General features: G+C 36.4%; 1 protein-coding gene across 1 annotated transcript in view; it reads left to right on the top strand.

The window, feature by feature from the left end:
• PPP2R2D (protein phosphatase 2 regulatory subunit Bdelta) overlaps window positions 1-15,817 on the top strand; it is a 50,478-nt gene extending 34,661 nt beyond the window's left edge. The window contains exons 5-10 of the mRNA XM_019556100.1: window positions 4,913-5,025; window positions 7,670-7,847; window positions 8,936-9,100; window positions 11,047-11,216; window positions 11,304-11,395; window positions 13,659-15,817. Coding sequence (XP_019411645.1) covers window positions 4,913-5,025; window positions 7,670-7,847; window positions 8,936-9,100; window positions 11,047-11,216; window positions 11,304-11,395; window positions 13,659-13,938 — 998 coding nt within the window. The 3' untranslated portion in view covers window positions 13,939-15,817. The remainder of the gene's footprint in view (window positions 1-4,912; window positions 5,026-7,669; window positions 7,848-8,935; window positions 9,101-11,046; window positions 11,217-11,303; window positions 11,396-13,658) is intronic.
• The last annotated feature ends 1,628 nt before the right edge of the window (window positions 15,818-17,445 follow it).

Raw genomic sequence — 17,445 nt, 5'->3', positions numbered from 1 at the left:
CCCTTTTTAAAAAAAAAAAGGCAAAAGTACTCAGGGAATTGTAGACTAGTAAATATATCACCTCAGTACTTGGGAAGCATATCTGAAGGAAAGCCATTTTCAGGCATCTCGAGGAGGAAAGGTTGATCACAGCACACACCATGGATTTATTAAGTAAAACATGTCAGACAAACTTGATCTCCTTCTTTGACAAAGTAACTTCTTGGGTGGATGAAGGGAATGCTGTAGATACAGTTTATCTGGACGTCAGCAAGGGTTTTGACAAGATCCCACATGATCTTATAAATTGGAGGAATGTGGGCTAGACAAAACATAATTAAGAGCTGGATAGATAACTGGCTCAACAGCTGCAAGCAAAGGGTAATTATAAGTGGATCCATGTCAATGGCAGGAGGTTGCAAGTGGAGTCCCATAAGGGTCTGTCCTAGGTTCAGTGCTGTTCAACACGTTTATTAACTCTGGGGAAGATCCAGGGAGCTACAGGACTGCAATAAGCAGTACAAAGGGAAACAAGTATGTGTAAATGCAAAATATGTCCAATGTACATGAGAAATATGGGGATAAACAAGATGAGCTGGAAGCTACAACCTGTGGAAAAAACTATGATTTGATTGGCATTGGAGAGATCTATCTGGTAGAATAGCTCTTATGATTGGAATGTCAACATTCAGGGTTACAGTCTGTTTGGAAGGACAGGATTGGAAGGAAAGGTGCTGATGTTGCTTTCTATGTAAAAAACACATACAGTTGTTCCTTGGTTCAGGGGGAAGACAGCAAAGCATAATGAATTTGGATGAAGATGAAAGGTGAAAGATACAGCAACAATATAATGACAGTGATTTATTGTAGGCCACTAAATCAGGAAGAGGAGGTAGATAATGCATTCTTCAGGCGGGTGACAAATCTATCCAAAAACGATGGGATAGTACTGATGGGAGACTTTAGTTTTCCAGACATCTGCTGTAAAAACAGGCAGCCAAATATAAAATGCCAAACTAGTTCCTAACTTTTGTGGAGGATAACTTTCTGTTCCAGAAAGTGGAGGATATGATATAGGGATTACTTGTCTTGGATTTTGTCCTGACCAAAAGGGAAGAACTGGTGGAGGATGTGAAGGTGAGGGGTAACATGGGAGGAAGCAATTGTGATACAGTAGAATTCCAGACCTTGAGATAGGGAAAGCATGAGGTCAGCAAAATTAGGCTGTTTGATTTTAAAAAAGGCAGACTTCATCTGGTTCCAGTAGTTAATAGGCATGGTACCATGGGAAAACACACAGAAGGATGAAGGTACCCCAGGAGGGCTGGGAACTTCTAAAGGGCGCAGTACTAGAAGCCCAACAAGAAACTGCCTGAGCACGATGGAGGCACAAGAGGAATGGCAGGAGACAAATGTGGCTGCATGAGGAGCTTCTCAAATGCAAAAGGAAAGGCAGTGGAAAAATGGGCAGGTCACCAAGGAAGCATACCACAAAATAGCAAGAACCTGCAGGGACATAATCAGAAAGGCAAAGATAAAGAATGAGCTGCACCTGGCAAAGGAGGTCAAGGACAACACAAGGAAGTGTTATAAGTATATTGGCTAGAAAAGAAGGACCAAAAAATCTATGGGTCCTCTGTTAACAAGTTTGGGGAAATTCCTAACAGAAGATGCAATGAAGGTGGATCTACTTAACAGCTACTAAGCCTCACCGTGATACTTGGGAAGCTAGTGGAGCATATCCTAAGGAAAGCCATCTGCAAGCATCTGAAGGAGGAAAGGCTGATCGCAAGCAGCCTGCAAGGATTTATGAAAAACTATGTCAAACAAGCTTGATCTCCTTCTTTGACAGAATTACTACTTGGGTTGATAAAGTGAATGCTGTGGATTTAGTGCATCTGGATTACAGCAAGGCTTCTGACATGGTTCTTCTGCCTGACCTTCTCATAAATAAACTGGAAAAATGTGGGCTAGACAAAACTGTTACAAGGTGGATAGATAAGAGGCCTAATAGCTGCAAGAAAAGGGTAGATATTAATGGGTCCATGTCAGAATGGCAGGAGGTCTTGAGTGGAGTTCCATGGGAGTCTGTCCTAGGCCCAGTGCTGTTCAATGCATTTGTTAATGATTTGTACACTGGCATAGAAAGCTTTGTGAGCCAGTTTTCAGATGACATGAAACTGGGAAGGTTTATGAACATGTTGGAGGAAGGGAGCACAATTCAGATTGGAATGCCAGATTGGAAAGCTGGGCTGGACTAACAAAATTAAGTTGGACGCTTCACCTCTGAAGAATAGTCAAAAACAAATACTAAGTGGGTGACACCTGGCTGGATGACAGCACTGTGGAGAAGGATCTGAGAGTTTCCATAGATCAGAGACTTGGTATGATTCTGTGTCATAATACAAGGCAAATGTAGTTTTGAGATGCATTAATAGAAGCATTTAGGTGCGAGACATACGAGGTGACAGTACCATCTAGAGTATTGTGTAGTTCTGGACTCAACATTTTAAAAAGAACGTGGAGAATTTAGGGTCCAGAGGAGGATGACAATCCTCTAAAGGGCTCCTTTTGTTATTATAACTGAGCTATGCTGTTGAAATATAATTGCATCCAGTGACATATTGCTAACAGCCTTCCCTTAGATTTGAAAGAGAAATTTGGTTTGTTTTGTCTTTCTGAATGGCAATTTCAAGCATGTTTAAATGAAGCTGCAAGGAACACATGTTGAATTTACTGTGAGGACAAATTTCTGATTAGCCATCTTTTTCATGCATTTTGGGTGCCCAGTTCCATGAAGATGTGGACAAAATAGAAAGAGTCCATTGGAGAGAAACTGAAATTATTAGAGGCCTAGGAAGCTTAATTTAGGAAGAAAAATTGAAAGAACTGAGAATATTTAGTTTGGAGAAAAGAAGTTTGGGAGATTCGGTAAGCTTTCAGATACCTGAATGGTGGTTATAAAGATGATGGGGTGGCTTTAAAAATAAAGGGAAGGAACGGTGGGATTGCTGCTGGCTGTTCCTAGTGCTTGAGGCTGCAACATACAGTAACATTTCAAACACGTTGAAGAAAGTGATGGGGTAGGAGGCAAGCAGGGGTAATGTTGACTTGCTTCCTGGAAGTTTAGCAAAACTTCCAGGTTTGGCCTGGACTGATGTTGGGGCTCAAGTTCAGGATTTGACAGTATGTCCTAACAATTCAAGATACCTTGGGTTAGTTTCTCATATACAGTTAATAGATTTCTGATGAGAAAATTTTACATTAATCCTCTAGTTCACAAAAAGATCTGCCTTTGCAGACTAGTTATTTCAGCAGTTGATGGAGATATTGTTTGCATTGTTGATATGTTTTCCCCAAGTCCATGCCATTATTTACAAATAATAGTGGCATTTTAAGTGGCTGTTACTTTGAAAATCAAAGTGTGTGAAATGCAGGGTGTCACATCAAAACAGTTTACATCGGTGTTTCCCAACCAGTGTGCCATAGCACAAAAGTGTGCCATCAGAAATGAACAGGTGTGCTGCAGGATTTTGCCATGGCAATGAGCTAGCTACAATAGGTATGAGGATGGGAAAAGCCTTAACAGGTGTGCCATAGAACATTTTTATTAGTGTAAGTGTGCCTTGAGCTGGAAAAGGTTGGGAAACACTGCTTTACAGTATTCCATATACAGTAACAGTCAAATTGCATCCATCGTACCCTTTAGGTATAAGGAGCAGCCTAGTTGAGTAGAACAAGATCCATTTGCAGACATCCTAGACTCTTGGTTTCCTTTGGTAGCAGATATAAAGGGAGGGGAATTTCAGTTCAGACAGCATGACCTGGAAGCTGTATTAGACTATATTAGCATATGATATCATTAAGTCCTGTATTATTAAAACAGCCTGAAATTTGGTTGTCTACTAGCATCCTTCGGTAGATTCTCACTGCTAGAGATTTGCCAAACAACAACATAAGCGTAAGTGCATATGTATACCAGTTGTGCATAGCAGCACAGATGGCACACACCCAATTTATTACTCGTATGAATTCCTACAGTCTACCATTTGCAGACCCCATAGTGTTAGTTGCAACAAGTAATAAATAACTACTTTTTTGTCTTACAGTCATTGTGATGCATGTAGCTCACATAACCCATTGTTTTCCCAGTAGTTGCAAGTCTTACCCTGTTTTGCGATGGCAAAATAATGAATGACAGTAAAAGCTGCCATGCCCTTTATATCCTTAGGAGGGGGGAGCATAACTCATAATAAACTTCTGTGCAGAAAGGTGTGTATATGCTCACCATGAGTGGGTTCCACATGTAGAGTATCTTGAACAGTTCCTATAACATGACCTATTTTTTATCTTTTTGCCTTGCTTATAGAATTCTAGCAGATATAGAATACTAGCAGATAATGCTGGCAGGTCAGTGAATTCAGAATTAGGCTTTGCTTATTTGGACTGTAATGGGATAGTTTACAGTATAGTGAGAACATAAGCAAGTATTTATGTGTTTGGACCTTAACTGTACATTTACATACTGGAATATGATTTGGTTTCTCATAATTGCTTCAGTTTATAATGTTTGGGGTATAAATGCCATGTGCTAAACTAGCAATCTTTACCCTAAATTTTATTCTATTTTAGTTTGTCTGAAAAAGGTATATAATAGTCTAATGGCAAAATTTGAACAGTTTAATAAGCAGTTCAAACAAAGTAACATACTTCTGATATATAGCGTGTGTGTGTGTGTGTATGTGTGTAATAGTGGAACCCAAAGGCATCAAGTCATAATTAAGAAAGACTTGTCAGTGGTTGGCACAATTGAAACACTGGTAGAGAGACAACCCCTGCTTTTCCTAAGTTAAAATTTCAACATACAGGTTTATAAATTTAATCTTTAATGTTATTATTTTTATTTCAAGAAAATGAATTTTCTTGTTTTTAGATAAAACTATTAAATTATGGAAAATAAGTGAAAGGGATAAAAGAGCTGAAGGTTATAATTTGAAAGATGAAGATGGAAGACTTAGGGATCCATTCAGAATCACAGCACTACGGGTATGTTTGGCTCTTTCTTTAGTTTGACTTTAGTTAAATTATTTTTTTGAATATACAGTTTTACCTTTGTACTTTTTAGAAGTGATACTTGCAGGACAAATTTACATGGATTAAAACATTTTATTAGGCACTTCATATTCATGCAAAAATTTTAAAGAATTAGATGAAAAGACGCTACTATATGTTCATTAATTCAGGTACAGAATAAAGCACTGCGTAGTTGGTTCCAGAAGTTTAAACACCAGACTGTTTTACTGAATCATTTGCTATATTATGAGTTATCTTGGATATTTTGTAAACAGGAATACAGTTTTTAAAATCTGCTTAATTTTTGTATACATATTTTCCTTTTACTCCTCAGAGTTTATGGACTGTTAAATCAATTAAAATAGAATCTTATTTTTCAGAGGATAGGTGTTAATATAACAGACTCTTAAGTTATGGCTGAACCTAAATAGGAAAACACTTTAGTTTGTTTCTCTGAACAGTCCTGTTGTATAATTGATCCATTTCCCAACATGATAGCGTAAACATTTTTTTTTCCGGTGGCAATTGACACCTTTCTTTTTTAAGCTACTACAGAAAACTGCTATGTTGGCCATCTTGGTTCGCCTGTTTCTGAACTTAAGTAGGTCTACTGGATTCAGTTAGACGTTGCTTCTTTCCTCTGCTCTGGTCTGTGAATATGGCAAAGATGGATCACTTCATTATGTGGGGGTGGAGTTTAACTGTCCTCTGCATTGTTGATGTATTGCTCTTAGTCTTGGAATAGGACTTAAATGATGGAAAGAGATTTACATCAAAGTAAATTTCTCTTCTAAATTCATTGGTTGTAATTGTTGTTTTTTTTTAATCTTTCCTTACTTAATCTCATCAAGGGTTAGGGTTCCTTGTTCATTTGTTTGTTTTTGAATTAAAAGAATGAGATTAATTTTTTACATAAAATTATAGGGGAGTACCAGTCCTATTGTAGTTGAGAATCTATTTCTGTTTAAAGATTGACTAGAACCAGGAAGTAGTTAAGGTAAAAACCCAATAAAACCTCAATTCTGTCTCCTTTAATGCAAAGTTGTTTTTCACTTATGCCACATTGTACTTGCATTCTGCCTCTGCACTGTACTGACTAGGAAATGACCATCCCTATCACATAGTTGCATTTAATCCATTCCATAAAAAGAATGTGTGTTAAATTTTATACTTGCTTTTCAAATCATCCAGTGTAATCAGTGTCATTACTTTCACTTATCCATCATTAAATCTACAGATCATAGTTATTTGACACTGAGCTGCTAGGAACTGCTAGCATCAGAAGCCCCCCAGCAATACCCCCTCCCCTCCATGACCTAGAGAATGCTTTGATGAAATAAGGCATTCTGGATCTTTCCAGGTGCACAGGCACCTCTGATCACAGAAAATGGGGATCAGGTTTGTCTCTCAGAAGGCGACAGCAGAGCAAGTCACTTCATCACAATTTGAGCCCTGCCAAACTTTTCCAGCTAATCTCTCCTGTTCTGTACAGCTGAATCTAATATCCTGAAAACACCTAGAATGCTTGTGAATAATGTATTATCATTTCCAGGAGGACAGGGTAAATAAAGGTTGAATGGGCATGTGTCTTAATTCTTCATTTCCTGGTTTTTAGAAATTCACACTTTTCGGAACTCTGCTTTCTGGAAGGGCGTGAGAAAACCACAAGCAACCTTTACGCTGCTTTAATAGTTTTGTCATTGAGTATTGTTTTTCATTCATCTTGACTTCACCAACTTTGTTTTACTGTAGTTTTCTCCTCTAATTTTATGTTATAAATGTTAAAATTTAACTAATTTAGTGAAAAGAACAAGAAAGTTTTTAAATAAAAAAGAAATAGGGAACCTTCAGAAGCTTCTTGTACATTTTTAAATTATCTTTGCTTTGACTTTCTATTTGGTGTGTAAAAAACAATTTGGCACTAATTAAGATAAAAGTCAATAGCTCATTATATGGGCATGGTCATTTTTATTTTATTTTTTAATTTATCATTTTTATTTCCATTTTCTAATAGCTCATTCTTTAATTATTGGGTTTACTTTCCTTTTTTTAAAGCTAGATTTAAAGTGTATCTATTTTTCCTGTTGGTGTGCAGAGGAATACACTTTTGGACTTTCTACAGGGGAAACAGTATATAAACAAAATGTTACCAAATGCTGAAAGTAAACGCATTGAATTCCTTGTGCTAATTTCATTTCTGGATGTTACATGAAAATACATTTTTCAGGCATTAGTTTCAAATTGATAGCATCTATATAAGTCCCTATCCCCTGACAAGGAAAGATGTAAGGGAATTTTTAATATGGATCTCTTACGCAAAATATCATTCCTTTCAGTTCCATGTTCCTAATCCAGGATATGGGTTTTGAATGGTGATGTGGGAAGTCAGAATAAGTGGACAACGTCTTACAGAATGCATTTGAAAAACAGCTAAAAACTGTGATTTCTTTCAATAAAGAAAAGAAAAATCAGATGTCTGTAGTTTAAAGCATTTTTACTAATAGCAAATATATTATGCGTTTAAAATTAATGGATTCAACTAAAATTTTAAATCATGAGTTTTTTCCTTATATGTAAAAATAGACTCTTCTTGTTTCTTTTCTCGTCTCCATTTTAGGTGCCAATATTGAAACCCATGGACCTAATGGTAGAAGCAAGTCCCAGAAGGATATTTGCAAATGCACATACATATCACATAAATTCTATTTCAGTAAATAGTGATCATGAAACGTACCTTTCTGCAGATGACCTAAGAATTAATCTATGGCATTTAGAAATCACAGATAGAAGTTTTAGTATCCTTTTTCTATATGAATTTTGTAACCATGTGTTTGGAATGTAATAGAAGCACTTCAATTTTAATAAACTCAGTAAGCCCCTGAATACCTGAATTCTAAGCACACGGTAAATTAATTCCTAAACTGTGCTTATTCATATCTGGAAGGAAAGCAAATATCTGGATTTGGCCTAGTTTGATTGGGACTGCAAGAGCGTGAAGTTGTGGGAACATAGCTCTTAAATGTGTTTGATTTTCATTACATGAACTTGATCATACATTTTTAAATAAAATTACATAAAGAATTTCATGTTACAAAAGTCTGCTCCCCCTTAGCTAAAACATTTCTGTCTAATAAGTTGTCTAATATGAAGATATTTGGAATGGTATATACCAGTGTTTCGTAACACTTAGTGTTGTAGTACTTTTTGCTGTGGCAGCAAGCCTTCCTAGCTAACACTGAAACAACTATTTGAGATTAATTTGATGAACTGTGTAGGGGGAAAGGAAAAGGTTATATATGAAAAGGAAAGACCTTTTGAGACACAAAACAGCTATTTAGTTAGATAAACAGAGGAAGGATATTATTTAGCAAAGATGGGTGAGTTTTATTGAAATCAGTTTCAGTACAAGTGTACTTTGGTTTTATTGAGTAAAGACTCCAGAAGATGGAAGAGGGGAAAACACTGCTTTTCTAATCCATTGTAGCGTTATTTGATGCCAAAAAATTCAAAATATTCAAAATACTTTTGACCTGCTTACTTTCATCATCTTATTTTTTTTAATTGGAAACGCACACTATAGTTTGGAGATCAGATGCTTTCAGCTAGAAATGCATTTATAATTTTGAATTTCTTCTTTCAGGCTCAGTTCAACCTTTGGCAACTGCTATACCACATCTAAAGCTGTTCTAAGGCATACTGTTTGGAACAGTCCAGAATCATTTTTATGCCACGTGGGCCCTTTTACCTTGTATAAATGAGCACAGATAGGATCATACTCTAGGCTTCTTTAAAAAACCTGGTATTTTTTTAAACACATTTTTGCCAATTATATTAGAAATAATTAAAGCATTAACTGCTATTTGCCTTTACCAGTAATTTTCAGATATTGTAGATATTAAGCCTGCCAATATGGAGGAACTAACAGAAGTGATTACTGCTGCAGAGTTCCACCCACATCACTGTAACGTGTTTGTCTACAGTAGTAGTAAAGGAACTATTCGACTCTGTGATATGCGTTCTTCAGCTCTCTGTGATAGGCATTCAAAATGTAAGTTACCTAGGATCTCTCTTTCCCTTGCAGACTGTTTTCAGTCAGGTAAATGTACATCTTTCTAGAAAATGTGTAGGTATTCTTTGTACATAAACACAAAAATGTTTAGTTCTGCTTATTGGTAAGAACTTACAAGGTAAGGGGTGGTAGTTTTGTAGAATGGAACATTTTAATTGTCTTGTTCTAGGCCATCACCAAGCAGAAGTGTAGCATGAGACAATTGACGGTGTGACTCTGCTCCTGTTTACCCATTTATGCAGCATAAACTGATGGGAACAAGTGCTTTTGGCACCAGTGAGACCTGTCTTCTGTCCAGACTCAGTCTTGGTGCTTCTCAAAGGTATCTGCTTAACAAATGCCAGTTCAGGGCAGTTTATTGACATCTACCTTTGTGCATTAGGAACTGGGCTGAGGCTGCCAGAATCCATTTTGTTTGTTAACATTTATTGCTACTGGAATTAAATTTCTTCATAAAGATATGTGCTGGGTTTGAAGCCAGTTCCCAGAGGTGAAAGGCCAGTGTTTTAAATCTGCTGAGCCACATAGCCTCATATAGGTGAGGAAAGCTCTTATTTTTCAGTCATAAGAAATAAGGCCTATCTTTACACCCAGCCTGCTATTGCTTAGTTAGTAATGTATAAAATATAACAGCATTAACATTATGTCAGGTAAGCTTGTAGTCAATAATGATGATGAGTTTTGAATGTTGAAGGAAAATATTTATACACTGTCAAATTTGATACTATACAGTTACTTTTTAGACAACTTTGACATTTTGTATTACAAAGACTATGGCCAGTCTTTACTACTCATATTTATCATCTTTATAAAAATGTCAGCAGTCTACAGCATTTTATTTCTGTTTCTTTGATTTTGGATGGCTCCTTATATCACGAGGAAATTTGAATATGATTTTCAATATAACTAGGTAGTATGGTTCAAGAAAGGAGGCAAAAATATGGATATACAATTAAGGCACTAATACTTCTGTTTCAATAGATTGTATTATGCAAGTCGTAGTCACATATAAACTTGTACCCTGCAGCAGTGGTTCTCAGTCTTTTGATCCCAGGCTTATCTACTCCATCCCTACCCTCATGTCTGCCACCCTACAACCTGCCTACTCCAGACCTGCATAACCCTGCAGCTTCATGCTCTCAGGGTCTTATACCCTTTTGCCAGCATTCTGCAGAGATACCTGAGCAAGGTTTGCTTACACGAGCTCTGGGAAATAATAGCAGGCATATATGGAGTCTGCCTTAGCTAACTGAGTTGGCCTGTTGCCAGAGCTGCTGGGCTTGCCTGAAGTGCTGTATGAAGATGGATTTGCTGATTCCCATTTTGGATGTAGTACATGCAGAGCAGCTTGATTTCAGTATAATGATGTCTGCCACTGAACATTGGGAGGGGCAGCTGACCCAGCCCTTATATCTGCTCTTGTGGCCTACTCCTAGCACCTCTACAGACCACTAGGTGAAACACACTACAGTATCCCAAAAGTAGCAGGATACATAGTATTTTTTTTTTTTGCTGCTGCTGCTAATTTCTCTTGCTGTTTCTCATTAAAAAAAAAAATCTGTTCAAGTATGTGATAAAGGCCCAGAATAATTGGTGGGCACATTGAGAATTAGTTTATTTTTGTTTTTGTATGTACTACTTTTTCCCATTGTGATTTTTATCCCTGCACACTAATAGCTGTAACTTCTTGAATGCTGTACCTTAATGGAAAACATATTTGACCTTAATTTTTAGTGATTCAAGTCTACTAAAGCCCTAGTATTCTCTTCTTGAGAGAGAGATCACACACAAAAAATACCACACTTTATAACGTTTTTAAGGGAATTTAATGCCACAGTTTTAATATATGTAAGTACTGAACAGGGCTAGCTTCCTTGGAAGGTTAGTATGTTACTTTCAGTTTTGTTTTCTGTCTTAATCTACAGTTTTTGAAGAGCCTGAAGATCCCAGCAGCAGGTCATTCTTTTCAGAAATCATTTCATCAATATCTGATGTAAAATTCAGCCACAGTGGTCGATATATGATGACACGAGACTACCTTTCGGTTAAAGTATGGGATCTCAATATGGAGAACAGGCCCGTAGAGACATATCAAGTATGATCTTCAGATATATATGTGTATATATATAAATGCATCTCTTAATTTTCTTTAAATCTATCTAACATCATCTTCTGTTTCTAGGTTCATGAATATCTTCGAAGCAAGCTTTGTTCCTTGTATGAAAATGACTGCATTTTTGACAAGTTTGAATGCTGCTGGAATGGTTCTGATAGGTAAGGTTGAGTTTGAATTAATCTTAATTTCATAGTCCTAGTTTAGCACATGACTAATATTTAACAGTGAGGGGACTTTGTGGGATGCCTTAATTTTGCGTGTGCTCAAACCTCACTTAACTAAGTGGTAATTACATATGACCTTTAATGGACTCTATTAGCATTGCAGTTGCATACAAACAAGCATTTTTTTGTTTTATTCAAATTATTTGAGAATATGTTTTCCAGAGCTGCTTTTAAATAAGCGCACAGTATTTTGAGAGTTCAGATTTTATTTCTGAGCTCTCTGGTTATTTCCATCCCCAATTGTGTTAATGTTGACCAATAGAAAATAGAAAAAGAGGGAGCTGACTAACGCAGTGTTAATCTTCTAGCTTTTCTTATAATTTATATAAATGTCTTGTATATAAATGTGGTAAAAATAATGTAACTTGATAGCAGGATCACTTTTGAGGGGTTTTTTGGGTATTCTAGAAATGCTTCCTTCAGGTCAGGCAAGATGTCCATCCCTGGTGGCATGGGGAGAACGCCCATATCTTAGTGTCATCAAAGCCCCACATCTGCAGGCCAGACTCAAAGTTCCCGCAGATCAGATCCAGCCGTACGTTGCTGACACTGACTTAGGCTGTCGCCTGTGAAAGCTTATGCCTCTCTCAGCTATTAGTCTAAGGTGCCATCCTGCCCTACTTTCTACCCCAGGATAGGTAAAAATATGAGACCTACCTCAAGAGGTTATGAAGGAGAATCAAGGGGCAGCTGTGACAGAGTTTATTATATTGCTCGTATATAAACCTTACTTGGAATGCTAATAATATAACTGGCTTTCAACAAATCCCAAAAAGTGTGATGTCCGTCTGATGTCGGTCTCTTTTGTTGTTTTTGCTAATACAAGAATTGAGCAATATAGTTTTATACAGTTTTATAAGTTGTAAAATTATCTGAAGTTTGTAATGCTTAACAAAGTAATGTAAAACAATTTGTGGCTCAGTTTCCCCCATAAAAGTCTTTTTGCATTTTCTGTACTATTCCCCATACAATCGAATAAAGAGGGTTTTGATGCTGAAAAGAGTGGATTTGATTTAAATCAAATCAATTTAAATCATGATGTAAGTCACTGATCAGGAAGCCTCAATTTAATCATTGTTTTTTTGCAAACAGTGCGTTCTTGTTGTTTGATATCCTTTATCCATTTAACTTCTTGAAACTGCACTTTAGAGAGGTAAGGGCTGACTGTGTGTACACAAACTTGCAGAGAGACAATAGGGCTGATGGGTGGGTAATCATGTCTGTTATTTCTCATCTCCATATACTGCTGTTAGCAAGGATGTTCTCTGGAGACAACAAACTTTCCCTATGCCTGAAGAAGGGTGTTTGTGACCGAAAGCTTGCAAAGAACAATTTTTCCAACTATTTAGTTGGTCTAATAAAATATCACATCTTCCCAAAGAACTATGTCTGCCTGTAATCTCTGGAAACACAAATATACAGTTTGAGAACTGAAAGTAAGCATCAGAGAGATGCTTAATGGGTTCTGAGCACTGTTGGTGGATTGGTTTTCTTTAGTTTTTACTAATTTATAGAGGAGCCCTCTGGGAACCCCATAAGATTGGGCCCCTAATATAGTCCATGGCCTCTTTATAAAATTTCTAAAAAGGTTCCATAGATGTATTTTCTCAAATAGAGGATATAACTTCTAATTATATACTATTCCATGATGATATCTTTGAGCTTTAACATATCTTAAATTAAAATTATCTTTTATATAAGTTTATTTTTTTAACTCATGTTAACAAAAGAAAAAATATGATTCAGTTAAAAAAAAAACCGGATATTTTTAATTGTTGATTTTTATCAACCCTGATGCTGAATTTATTTACTACAGCTCCCGAATTTTAGAACGACTGTGGTGCAAATATTTTGTATCTGTAATAACTTACAGAAACTCTTCAGGAGAAATGGAGGTTTTGGCAACAATTGGAGATTTGGCAGCTGAGAACTGGCAGTGGTCACACCTTCATCTGACTGTCACCTCTAGGCTGGTCTGGAAGGGTGGGCCAGAAAGGCCTTCAGAGAGAGGGATGTGTGTTGAAAAGGGAAGGTGTGAGGTGCAAGGATACATAAAATAGTGAGAGGGGGAAGGGAAGACAGGGAAGAATGATGAGGAGGAGATGGTAAGGGAGCACGAAGTGAATGTGGAGCATGTCATGTCTGGTTGCATAATAACAAAATAAAACCTTTCCCCTTTTCTTCTTGTTTTAAACAGTGCTATCATGACTGGATCCTACAACAATTTCTTCCGAATGTTTGACCGAAACACACGGCGGGATATTACGTTAGAAGCATCAAGGGAGAGTAGCAAACCTCGTGCCATCCTAAAGCCACGCAAAGTGTGTACAGGTGGTAAGAGAAAGAAAGACGAGATAAGCGTTGACAGTCTGGACTTCAACAAGAAGATCCTTCATACAGCATGGCACCCCACAGAAAACATCATTGCTGTAGCTGCCACCAATAACTTGTATATATTCCAGGACAAAATTAACTAAAAAGATGACTTAATTGAGGACAAAGTCGTCATCTTGCATAGTTAAGCTCAGTTGTTTATCTGTAAAAGAGAAGGCCTTGTTGTCCTACCAGTAAAGAACATTGATGCACTTACTTCCCTTTATAGATAAAGGAGAAAACCTGGCCTGGTTTTGAGTTTGTGGTGTAGTTCTGCCTTCACTGGAGGGTTGGGGAGTGGAATGCAAATTGCAGTTTTCTAAAAGAAAAAGCCCTCTTGAAGCAGAATTGATGGACAGTGCTCAATAAAGGCCAATACTCAAAACAAATGTATTTATTTAAGTCTGAGCCTTCCTTTCCAGTTTATAGACCAAAAATTTAACACCCAAGAGGAAAAATTGTCATAAATGTAATTTCTATCTCTCTCGCTCTTTCTCTGCTGTAATATTTGGGCCTTTGAAAACATATATTGTGCTTTATGCCTGTAAACATTCCTCCTCTGGCCTTTATCTAGGCTTAGGTGTTTTTACCTTTGAGCACTTAGGTAGGTCTTGAGTTGGGTTCGTAGACAGGTTCCATGAATATTTACTCACCAACTGTATCTATAACCACACCTTCTGGTGTAAACCACTTAATAAAAATAACAAACTATAAAAAGTGTTTTTAAATCTGAAAGTATGTATTCAGTCTTTTATTTTTTTATTGCATGTATTGAGATTGTGCAAAATAATTCTAATGGGGAATTTGACAATGTTTGTCCCAAAACTTGGATTTTTTTGACAGCCTGGTATAAACTGTTTTGTGTAGTATGAAATATTTCAAATTCTAAATTTAGGTTCCACAAAATTGTCATTAAGTTGTGTTGGATTTCTGTAAAGTTACATCTGTATACACAAACTAGGGGATTTGAGAAGGTTGGTATAAAAACTTCTGCAGCCCAAAAGAGAGAAACTACTTTGCACAGAAGGGAATATACAATAAAACATTGAATAAAATTTCTGCTTTGACAATATAAAATCTATTTTTAACTAATGCCTCTCAGATGTTTGACACAGAGACGTACCTTATGTGCATTACTTTTTTTATATTTTTAGTGACTTGTTTTGGAAAAATACACTTTTACTTTAAATAGTAAATTTGGCATAATTAAATATATTTAGAATTTCACGTTGCAATTCAAACCAGCAAATAAAACTGACTTGATTATACCAAGCAGCAGCACAACTAAAGTTTTAACATACTCTGTCACTTGACACCAGGTGATCAGGATATAGTGAAACTATGAACTGATGCAAAATGCATTTGTCATAGCATCTCTGTTCCTGTGGACATCAGGGTTAAAAAATAATTTTTAAGCTTTGGGTATTTTTTTCCAAAAGGGCATAAACTCATCCAGTGTTCTTTACCCCAACTAAATGCGGGTGTAAAATGTGCCAGAAGAAATGATGGCATATTTTAATAGAATTGAGTACCAAGATATGCAAGGAATGCAAAATAAGGTCTTTTAGTTAATTAGACCCTTGAATTTCCCTCATGAAATACAGAAGTGTGGTTTACACTCCGTTTTATTAAAATGAAGGTGCATTATGATTACTAAATCAGATATGGATATGCAAGAGAAATGTCACTGTTCCTACCCTCTCAATTAATGTCCATAGAGTGCCACTCTTGTTCATAATAAGCTAGTAAATACAACTAACTTTGGGGTTCTACAAATAAAGTTTAAATAAAAAAAAAATCTTATACTGTATATTGGTTGTGACACTATTTGCAGATCTTGAAATGTGGAACTTCTAGGTCATTTAAGCATTATATTTGACCTTTGTTCCTAAAATACATAATAGAGCTAATACAATGGGATTGTATATACTTGTTCAATTATTTTGACCAAAAAGTTTAATAAATTTTAAATGTTTACTTGAACTTGCTCTGTGTAGTCTGACACCTTCCTTATTTTTATCTTTTGAAATTAAAATGCCACCCAAATTCCCCAGTGATTCCACATAGATGCCGTATCGGCTTTTTGCTGCATTCATTTGGTTATTTCCCTTTTCCAAATAAGCATAGTAAATTAATATAGATATCTAACAGCCCAAATGCTGCATTTTTGCAGCATTGGGTAGACCAATTTATTTTCCAATGAGCAAAGTAAAATATGTTTAAATGTTTAGAAAGTCAGACCCATAATTCAGAAATCCATCTCACCATGTCTTGTTTATTGTAGAGCTATTATAATTAGGGACTGGTAAAGTCCAACCCCTTGGCTTAGGTTACAAAAATCTGCTGGCAGAGCTATATATACATTAGGAATCTGAAAAGATTTCACATTGTAGCCGACATTGCACTGCTAGCAAAAACCATGGTGTGATTCCAGGTTTCCTACTGAGCTTCTGCTAGGGAGAGCCTATATAATGTTGGTGTCATCATAGTTTCCTAAAGTGGTAGCAGTCATCACTGTTAGATGGCCTAAGTAACGGTAGGTGAAAAATGGACGGAAATTGAAAGGATTTTAATGAGATTGGATAGCTAGTTATTTAATAAAAACTAGGTACATTTACTTGCATGATTTTGCAGCTAAACAGCTAATAACGGTTCCTGAAAATCTTTCACTGTGTACCTCACTTAGCCAGTCTTTCTGGTAATTTTTTTCTGGTGGATGGAATTCTCACTCAAATTTTCAGATGTTCACACAGAAATGAGATCATTGAGAGATCAATTAAATCAGTTAACAATTCTGAATGGGTTCAGGGTCACCTGTTGGAAACAATCTAGCTGCCTATTGGTAGATAAATTAACAGTAGAAGATAAAGCTATGGAGCTAGGCACTAACAGACTTCTATATCTACTTCTGTATTTCCTGTGAAACTGAGTACATATTTAATGGAAAGCACTTTACTTGCTTGTAGATTAGAATGTAATTTCTCAAAATAAATTGAAGTATTGTTTGTTCAGTGTGCTATTTTAGAATTCAGAAAATTTGGTTATATGCAGATAAGTGAATTGTAAAACTGGCGGTACTGGTGCTTTCCATTGATAGGGCACTTTAAGGTAGGAATGGGGGAGATTTGGAGGGAGTGGGGAGACCTGCTTTAAACTGTTGGCAAAATGAAATGACATGCTGATGGATCTAGCAATGTTTAGTGGCTAGGTTAATAGCATGAAAAGTTTTACAGAGGGCCTAATGTGCTAAATGTTTTTTTCAGGTATAGTTTATGAAATTCTCAAAACTAATTGTTTGGTTTAAGTGCTATATAAAATACAAGGTATATATAATACTATTTTGTGTGTTTTTTTCCCTTGACTTCCAGTTAAGATATCTGTAATTCATACTGATGTGCTGCAGATGAATTGTACTAGAACATTAACATGTGTCTCTTTAGCATTCCTGTGAAAATGAGAAAAGTGTGAAAACATATTTTCCCTTCACAGACTCTTTGCTCATTCATCCCTAATGAATCATACCTCTTGCTTGCAAATTTAGGAAGCAGTCCACTATGGTTGTTGGGAACTATAGTATGCAGCCTTTTATGAAGACCACCCAGCTTTTTTCC

This window comes from Crocodylus porosus, unplaced genomic scaffold (genome assembly GCF_001723895.1).
Source record: "Crocodylus porosus isolate Cpor-Errol unplaced genomic scaffold, CroPor_comp1, whole genome shotgun sequence".
Lineage (NCBI taxonomy): Eukaryota > Metazoa > Chordata > Crocodylia > Crocodylidae > Crocodylus > Crocodylus porosus.
This window is presented reverse-complemented; position numbering and strand designations above follow the sequence as displayed.